Genomic DNA, 10,132 nt, shown 5'->3' on the forward strand with positions numbered 1-10,132 from the left:
TGTTAGTTACTAGTACAAACTATGAAATTGAGCTGTGTATATATTGATGTTTTGTCTTGAAATTATGCTAAACTCAAATTACCAAGTAGGAAAGCTAAAATTGTCTGTACTCATAGTCAAAAGATTACCTATACAAAAGTTCTAAGTGTCTGTGCGTGTATCTGCTAATGTAATAGTGTTATATACACTTGCCTCCAAAGTAGTAATCAAGCAATTATAATTATTATGGTTATGTAAAAAAGAGATTACTAGTTCAGTGTTGTTAATTATAAGAATATATAGCATGGTTAAGAACTTCAAGGAAAATCATTAACTATTATAACCTGAAGGAATCTTGGTTCTGCCCTTAATTAGCATCTTGATCTTCCCAGTATCTTTAACTTCTCTATCTTTCTATTGCATAATGTATAAAATAAGTATGAAAACAATAGCAGGAATTACCTTAAAGATTTATGGTGGGGATTAAATCAGCAAATGTCTGCAAACACATTCAGAGCCACTAAATATTCAATTTAATAAATATAATCATTGTTATTATTACCATTAACCTAAGTCTCTGACACTGTTTTCTCATCTCACAATGGATGGATTAATGCCAGCCGTAAAGGATATTATCAGTATTTAATGGGATCCTGTGTACAGAACACTTGTTACTATGCCATGAATATAGCAATCAGTTATAAATACATACATATCTATATATCTATATATATAATAACATTATGTATTTAGACAAAAGCATTGTGATTTATTTACGGTCACTTTTGTATACTTTCTTTACAAATCCACCACCAATGCCCTGTAAGTCTTCTGTTAAGTATTAGAAAGAGCATCCTAAATGGGGTTTCTTTCTCCAACTTCCGTCCCCTTCCCGAACCTCACCCCACTTCATCCAGACACATGTAGATCTTTATTAATATTATATTTCTTATTTCCCCTTCCTCATATTCTACTTCACTTTTCCATCGATAGTCTCAATTTCTGCCATTTGTCCCCTGTTAATAAGAAGAGGGAAAATTCCTTAACCTTGCATTCATAACATTTACATCAGAATCTACCCTCCCTTTTCATTCAGCTGTCATTATGTGTAGGATCCACTACTTCATGTTAGGGTTAGTCACCACAGATGATGACGTGTACACACATGTTCTCTTGCCTCTCTGTTTACAAAGTTCCCTTGGCCACACTCAACAGAAACTTCATCAAGCAGATAATTTTAGTAATCAGCAAACACTTATTTTCTGTCTCAAAAAATTTCATGAGATTCCACAATTCACTAGAATCTAGGTAATTTTTACTTTCTAGATTAAGAAGCTTAATAAATTCAATGTCACATTAATCAAAAGTTTTGGGGGCGCCTGGGTGGCTCAGTGGGTTAAGCTGCTGCCTTTGGCTCAGGTCATGATCTCAGGGTCCTGGGATCGAGTCCCGCATCGGGCTCTCTGCTCAGCGAGAAGCCTGCTTCCCTCTCTCTCTCTCTCTGCCTGCCTCTCCATCTACTTGTGATCTCTCTCTGTCAAATAAATAAATAAAATCTTTAAAAAAAAAAGTTTTTGTTTTTTCTTTTCAGGTAATGCAATTAATCCTAAAATGACATAATGGAGAAAAGGAACAATGTGACAGAGTTTGTTCTACTGGGGGTCACAGAGAATCCAAAGATGCAGAAAATCATATTTGTTGTCTTTTTGGTCACCTACATCGTCTCTCTGGTGGGAAATGTGCTCACTGTGGTTACTATCACCGCCAGTCCATTATTGGGGTCCCCCATGTACTTTTTCCTTGCCAATCTCTCCTTCATTGATACCTGTTATTCTTCTGTTAATAACCCTAAACTGATCATAGATTCACTCCATGAAAAGAAGACCACCACATTCAATGCATGTATAACCCAAGTCTTTGGGGAACATTTCATTGGAGGTGCTGATGTCATCCTACTCACTGTGATGGACTATGATCACTATGTGGCCATTTGCAAGCCATTGCACTACACGACCGTCATGAATCGGCAGGTTTGTGGCCTGCTAATGGGAGTGGTGAGGGTGGGAGGCTTTCTTCATGCAGCCATACAGATCCTCTTTATCATCCCTTTACCCTTCTGTGGCCCTAATGTCATAGATCACTTTATGTGTGATCTGAACCCTTTGCTCAATCTTGCCTGCACTGATACACACACTCTAGGGCTCTTCGTTGCTGCCAACAGTGGTTTCATCTGTCTGTTAAACTTCCTCCTCTTGATGGTCTCTTATGTGGTCATTCTGTGTTCCCTAAGGAACCACAGCTTGGAGGCAAGGCACAAAGCCCTCTCCACCTGTGTCTCCCATATCACAGTGGTTCTCCTATTCTTTGTGCCCTGCATATTTGTGTACATGAGACCTGAAGCTACTTTATCTATTGATAAAGCAGCAGCAGTGTTCTACACTATGATAACACCAATGTTAAACCCCTTAATCTATACTCTGAGAAATGACCAGATGAAAAATGCTATTAGGAAATTGTGTAGTAGAAAAGTTATTTCAAGTGAGAGATAAATATGCCTGATGCTCAACATTGATGCAATGGAAGCAAAGGTCAAAAGGACATTTTGGATGGACTTAGCAAGGAATACTTACTGTATAAAGAAAATAGTAAGCTGCTGGGAATGACAGATTCTGCACTGAGTGGAAAAGGAGAGTGTGGGAGAAAGAAAAAGCCTAGTCGCAGACACACACACACACACACACACACACACACACACACACATTCACTATCTATAATTATACATCAAGATTGATGTAACATGTTGCCTATAAAATTATGGTATTAAAGGGAAATAGGATTATAAAAGCAAAGAGCCATTTAACCTCTGAGGGGTAACAAAGGCTCTCCGAAGTTTTCAAATTTCCTTGTAGCCTGAAGTGTCATTTTGTAATGCTCATGTCACCCATCTTAGGCTGCTAAACGTTCAGAAAAATATGATGACTCAAATAAATGCACATCCTATTATTTAAGAGGAATTTCTATTTATAAAACAAAGTCACACTCCATAGAGTACTTGACTGCCTGTCCAAAATATTTTCAACAAGACACTATAATGTCTAGGGTATAAAAAATATTGATTGAGTGAATAATGTTATGAAGGAAGAGAGTTATAGTCAGGAAAATGTAGAGAAAAGCAATAGTACCAGAGACCAGGGACTTATTTCTTACATTTCACTGGTTTAGGCTCTGCCAATTCTAGCTAAATCTCCTTGAGAAAGTACAATTTTTTAAACTCTTACTTAAACTGTGTAATAAGAAAAAATTGAAACTGGGATCCTTAGTGTTGGAGAAAATAGCTTACCTTGGTACTCTCCCTGCTCTCAGCAAGATGTCATCATCATATGAATTTGATCTGTTCATGTCATTTTTCTCTGTTAATTACTTACTTCTTGGTAAAATTTCATTATGAATTGTTGTTTTAAAAAATATATACTGCTATCTATACACAAAACAACTTCAGGGTAAATATATGCCATTCATTTATATTTGATCATATATCTCTCATTCATTCACCAATAGAAATTTCTTGAGCCCAACAAATGTATCAGACACACTGATGGTTGCTGTCTTCAGAGCTGAGTCCAGAGGAACTAGGGTCTTGCCGTCAGAGAGTTTGAGATCTACTGAGACACCCAGAGGGGAACAGAAAATGATAAGACCATGTTATAAGTGGGCAGGTGGTGGCAGCACAGGGGGCAATGAAAGCATGTTTGAGGGACACACAACAAAGACCAGGGGGTCAGGAAAATTTCCTAGATGAAAACATATCAAAAAGGGGCACAAAAATTGATGGGGAATCATCTGAGTGAATAAGCATATGTAGGCTGAGAGGATTCCTAGGAGAGGATGCATACCAAAAGCCAGGGGGTGAAAAAGAAAAATCTAATTGTTTCAGTACATTGTGGCTACTGGCTCATCTATTCATTCAATAATTATTATTGAGTTCTACTGTGTGTTGGGTTATCAGACAGACACTGAACTCCTAAAAGTCTAGTTAGTAAGACATGAAATGAGGAAGTTAGTGACAGGGAAGATCAAGAAGAGCCTCATGTCTCTGATGGAGCTGAATGCCAAGTACCATGGGGAACACATTGGAAGGGTCTTCATACCTTTTCATGGCCTATAGCTCATTTCTATTGTTAATGAGTAATACTTCGCTGTGTGATGTTGCGGTTTATCTATCCTCACTTTCTGAAGGATGTCTTGGCTGCTTCCAGATGTATGGACAATTGTGAAAAAAGCAGCTGTTAAACATGGTGCAGGTGTTTTTGTGGACATAAATTTTCAACTCCTTTGTGTAAAAAATCAAGGAGTGGGATTGCTAATTGTTTTAGTTCTGTAAAAGCTGACAAATGGTCTTCCCAAATGACTGCACCATTTTGCTTTCCCATCAGCAATAAATGAGAATTCTTGTTGTTCCACTCCCTCACTAGCATCTGTTGGAGATAGTGTCCCATATTTTGGCCTTTCTAATGGGTGAGTTGTTAAAAAAACAAAAAACAAACAAACAACAACAAAAAAAAACACCTACTTTGAGTCATTTTCTTATCCAAAATGTGCAGATTAATTAATTCAAGAAGGCTCATGGACTTGAAGCCAATTGGTCCAAACCTCACAATTAAAATATGACAGGTTCAGAATCTATGCCATGTTTGACCTGACATAAAGATGTTGAGTCTCATCCATCACTATGAATTCTAAGATCAAAAAAGAGTGCTCTGGTCAACTTATGTTGAACTCTATATACAAAAAATTCTTACATAAAGTCCGATTATTCCAAGGGCATTGAGTCATTTCCCACAGTTTCTGAGGTGTGAGCAATGGAGTCAGAATTGTCTGTTGGAATATTGTTTCCTTTGTTCTTTAGGCTTGAGGACTCACATTTTACAAGTTGACCCTGACAGTTCAGAGAAACATGTGAATGCCAGTTTTGTGGGTGGGAAGTAGTGATATAACAGACATGTTTTCCCACATGATAAGGGAGCAAACATGGAAAACAGAGAATCATCCCTGAAGAGTCTGGGCAGCTACTAAGGAAAGAAGAACTAGAATGAATAAGTTTCAAAATGGGGGATATTTACAATTGTTAGATCTTCTTGATGGATAGACCCTTTAAGAATTGATGTAGTGTCCTTCTATATCTCTGACTGTAGTCTTTCATTTAAAATCTAATTTATCTGTTCCAGATGTATTCTTAAGTTCAAAATGGGTCTCTTGTAGACAACATATGGATGAGTCCTGTCATCTTATCCAATCTAAAAATCTGTGCCATTTTATGGGTGCATTTAAGCCATTCAGGGTTTGAGTGATTATTCAGAGATATGTATTTATTGAAATCGTGTTACCTGTGAAGTCTTTGTTTCTACAGATTGTCTCCATAAATTTCTCTTTAATGAAATTCTTGGGTTTTTTTTCCTCTTTTATCAAACCCCCCTTAATATTTCTTGTAGTGCCAGCTTGATGGTCACATACACTTTTAAACCTTGCCCATCTTGCCCATGCATTTTGAATGTCAGTCTCGCTGGATAAAGTATTCTTGGCTGCTTGTTCTTCTCATTTAGTGCCCTGAATACATCTTGCCAGCTCTTTCTGGCTTGCCATGTTTCTGTGGAAAGGTCTGATGTTATTCTGATAGGCTTTCTTCTGTATGCAAGGAATCTCTCCCCCCTAGCTGCTTTCAAGAACTCCTGTCTAAATTATATTTCAACATTTTCACAATAAGGTGTCTGGAGATCTTACTAGATTCTGTGATCTTAGGGGGAGACCTTTCTGCCTCAGGAAGATTCAAATCAAAACCACATTGAGATACCACCTTACACCAGTTAGAATGACCAAAATTAACAAGACAGGAAACAACGTGTGTTGGAGAGGATGTGGAGAAGGGGGAACCCTCTTATACTGTTGGTGGGAATGAAAGTTGGTGCAGCCACTTTGGAAAACAGTGTGAAGATTCCTTACAAAATTAAAAATAGAGCTTCCCTATGACCCTGCAATTGCACTACTGGGTATTTACCCCAAAGATACAAATGTAGTGAAAAGAAGGGCCATCTGTATACACCCCAATGTTTATAGCAGCAATGGCCACAGTCGCCAAACTGTAAAAAGAACCAAGACGCCCTTCAATGGATGAATGGATAAGGAAGATGTGGTCCATATACACTATGGAGTATTATGCCTCCATCAGAAAGGATGAATACCCAACTTTTGTATCAACATGGATGAGACTGGAAGAGATTATGCTGAGTGAAATAAATCAAGCAGAGAGAGTCAATTATCAAATGGTTTCGCTTACTTGTGGAGCATAAGAAATAACACAGAGGACATGAGGAGATGGAGAGGAGAAGGGAGTTCGGGGAAATTGGAGGGGGAGATGAACCATGAGAGACTGTGGACTCTGAAAAAGAATCTGAGGGTTTTAGAGGGGTGGGAGGTGGGAAGTTGGGAGAGCTTGGTGATGGGTATTATGGAGGGCACCTATTGGATAGAGCACAGGGTGTGGTGCGTAAAAAATGAATTCTGGAACACTGAAATGAAATTTAAAAAATAAATAAAAATTAAAAAATAAATAAATAAAAATGGGGTATGAACCCAGCTGAGGTGAGTGGTAACAAATACATTTACTGTGAGAATTGTCACTCCTGAGTACAGGATGGAACTGATTATCCAAGTTTTATGCACATTGACCACTACTGCTGGGACATAATGAATCCACAGAGCTTTGGTCAGAGATTATGGAATCTCAAGGACAACTCAGTTTATCTCTTGATTCATTTGTGAAGCCACGTACTTCACAATTTCCAAAAGAAAATATTATCTTTTTCTCTTACCATACTGTTTAGAGGTTTATCACATTGTATTATTGGCAGTTTCTTCCTCTTTAGTAAGAATAGTGTGCCATTGTATGGCTCTACCATATTTTGTATACTTATTTTAGCCGATGGCATTGGAATTTTCTCCAGTTAATGGCCCTAGTGAATGATGAAATGTGAACATCAAAGTTTAAGCCTTCTTGAGGGCATAGATCATCATTTCTCTTAGATTGATACCTAAGAGTGGAATTGCTGGGGCACCTGGGTGGCTCAGTGAGTTAAGCCTCTGCCTTCAGCTCAGGTCATGATCCCAGGGTCCTGGGATCAAGCCCCGCAACGGGCTCTCTGCTCCGCAGGGAGCCTGCCTCCACCTCTCTCTCTGTCTGCCTCTCTGCCTACTTGTGATCTCTGTCTGTCAAATAAATAAATAAAATCTTTAAAAAAAAAAAGTGGAATTGCTGACTTACATGTTGTGTATTTTATTTTTTTAAATTTCTTTCCAGTGTAACACAATTCATTGTTTTTGCACCACAGACAGTGCTCCATGCAACACATGTCCTCCTTAATACCCACCACCAGGCTCCCCCACCTCCCACTCCCCGCCACTCCAAAACCCTCAGATTGTTTTTCAGAGTCCACAGTCTCTCAAGGTTCATCTCCCCTTCCAATTTCCCTCAACTCCCTGGCATTGTTAATCTTTTTAAATTTAGCATAGAGTTGTTCAAAATATTCTCTTATGATTCATACTTTCTGTAGGGTCCATAAAAATAGTATTTGAGGGGCGCCTGGGTGGCTCAGTGGGTTAAGCTGCTGCCTTTGGCTCAGGTCATGATCCCAGGTCCTGGGATCGAGCCCCGCATCGGGCTCTCTGCTCAGCAGGGAGCCTGCTTCCTCCTCTCTCTCTGCCTGCCTCTCTGCCTACTTGTGATTTCTCTCTGTCAAATAAATAAATAAAATCTTTAAAAAAAATAGTATTTGAATGTTTATAATTATATATGTGTGTATGTATATATATATATATATATTATACATATGTGTAATACCATATAGAACAATATAATGTATATATACACTTCAATAACTGATTGCTATATTCATGGCATAGTAGCAAGTTCTCTGTACACAAGATCCCATTGGATACTGATAACATCCTGTGTGGTTGGTATTATTCCATCCATTTTTGAGACAAGGAAACAGTGACAGAGAGTTAGGTTAATGGTAATAATAACAATAACTATATTTATTATATTGAATATTTAGTGGCTCTGAATGTTTTTGTAGACATTTATTAAGTTAATCCTCACCACAGACCTGTAAGATAATTCCTGCTATTGATTTATACTTATTTTATACATAATGTAACAAAAACATAGAGAAGTTAAGGATCCTGCCAAGATCAAGATGCTAATTAAGGGCAGAACCAAGATTATTTCAGATTATAATAGTTAATGATTTTCTCCCTGATTCTTATCCATGCCCTCTATTGCTATACATAACAACACTGAACTAATAATCTTTTTTATATAAACATAATAATTATAATTGCTTTAATACTACCTTGAAGGCAAATGTATATAACACTTATACAGTAGCTGACATGCACACACACACACAAAACACACACACACACACATCATTTGGCTGTGAGTACAGATAATTTAAGTTCTCCTACTTTGTAATGTGAGTTTAGCATAATTTCAAGATATAAGATCAATATATACATAGTTCAATTTCATAGTTTGTACTAGTAACTAACAAATAGAAATTGGATTTTAAAAAATCCATTTGTAATGTATTAAAATTGTAAAATAATTAAGAATAAACATAGCAAGATGTAAGGAAAACGTGTACTCTGAGAGTGAGACATTTGTTAAGAGGATATAAAGACCTTAATAAGTAGAAGAAATACTGTTTGTGGACAGATGTCTCAACATTATTAAGAGGTGACTTCTCCCCAGAGGCATTTCTAGATTCACATTTTCTCAAGCATAATTACAGGAATATATTAAAAACTTTTCCAAACTGCCTTAAAACTCATATGGAAATGCGAGAGCACTAAATTAGGTCCCACAACATTAAAAGAGAAAGAATTTGAAGAATTTACACAATCTGATTTCCAGCGAAGTTACCAAACTGCTGTGTTCAAAATGATGTGGTATTTTCATAAAGATACCTGAGAAGGCCAACAAAGCAGACTAGAGAGCCCAGTAGTAGAACCACACATATATGGTCAACTAATCTCAGCAAAAGTCTCCAGTCAATTCAGTGGTGAAAAATAGTTTTTTCAAAAAATGAGGGTGGAGGGGCACCTGGGTGGATCAGTGGGTTAAAACCTCTGCCTTCAGCTCAGGTCGTGATCCCAGAGTCCTGGATCGAGCCCCGCATTGGGCTCTCTGTTTAGCAGGAAGCCTTCTTCCCTTCCTCTCTCTCTGCCTGCCTCTCTGCCTACTTGTGATCTCTGTCTGTCAAATAAATAAATAAAAATCTTAAAAAAAAAAAAAAAACAGAAAAGAGGATGGATATTGGGCATCTTTACTGCACAAAGCAAACAAAAAAAAAAGACAGAGAAAACTTTGATCTATATATCACAACTGTAGAGATTTATTTAAAATGGACTTAGAGCTATATATGAAATGTAAAATTTTTAAAAATTTTGGTGTAAAACTAGGAGAAGAACTTCATGACCTTGGATTACAAGAAAAATTTTCTAAACACGTGGAATGAAGATGTCCCAAAGAAGGGCGGCTTGGTGGTTGCGAAGTTGGTTGAGCATCAGAATCTAGGTTTGGGCTCAGATGGTGACCTCAGGGTCCTGAGGTGGAGCACCCTTGCTGAACTCAGCACTCAGGGTGCAGTCTGTTAGAGAATTTCTCTCCCTCTCCTTCTGCCCTTCCACCATGGTCACTATTTCTCTCTCAATCCTTCTAAAATAAATAAATATATCTAAAAAATGTGCCCATAAAAAATTGTTGATTGGCATTTCACCAAAATTACAACGATGCAGCAGAACTAGTATACAAAGAGGGATGAACTAAACAGTTGAGGATGTGAATTAACTGGTATCCTTCTCTAAGTGTTTTCCACGTGTGTGCATGGGAGAAGGTTAGAGATATGACCAGCTGTGTCCTGTGGTGGATCTGTGCAGGCTAGCTCTGGAGCACAGCTCAGTCAACACTGGACATAACGCTGGTATAGACAAGCTCTAAATCACTGGGTTATCATGTCCTTTAAGATGAAGTGCTAGAATCCCTCATTTCCTCAGGGTTATTAAACATTTAAAGCCCCAAAGGAAGCAGTAACTAGAA

General features: G+C 37.8%; 1 protein-coding gene across 2 annotated transcripts; it reads left to right on the forward strand.

Moving 5' to 3' along the window:
- Window positions 1–1,598: 1,598 nt before the first annotated feature.
- LOC125078570 (olfactory receptor 4C46-like) lies at window positions 1,599–3,831 on the forward strand. 2 transcript variants are annotated; one of them, XM_047691460.1, is made up of 2 exons: window positions 1,599–2,496; window positions 3,794–3,831. In XM_047691460.1, exons 1-2 carry the CDS (start codon window positions 1,599–1,601, stop codon window positions 3,829–3,831), a joined length of 936 nt encoding a protein of 311 aa, XP_047547416.1. The 2 variants fall into 2 exon arrangements, with proteins under 2 accessions (XP_047547416.1, XP_047547415.1); XM_047691459.1 differs by lacking the exon at window positions 3,794–3,831 and having other exon boundaries at window positions 1,599–2,528.
- The last annotated feature ends 6,301 nt before the right edge of the window (window positions 3,832–10,132 follow it).

Source organism: Lutra lutra, chromosome 10 (genome assembly GCF_902655055.1).
Source record: "Lutra lutra chromosome 10, mLutLut1.2, whole genome shotgun sequence".
In the NCBI taxonomy this organism is placed as follows: Eukaryota; Metazoa; Chordata; class Mammalia; order Carnivora; family Mustelidae; genus Lutra; species Lutra lutra.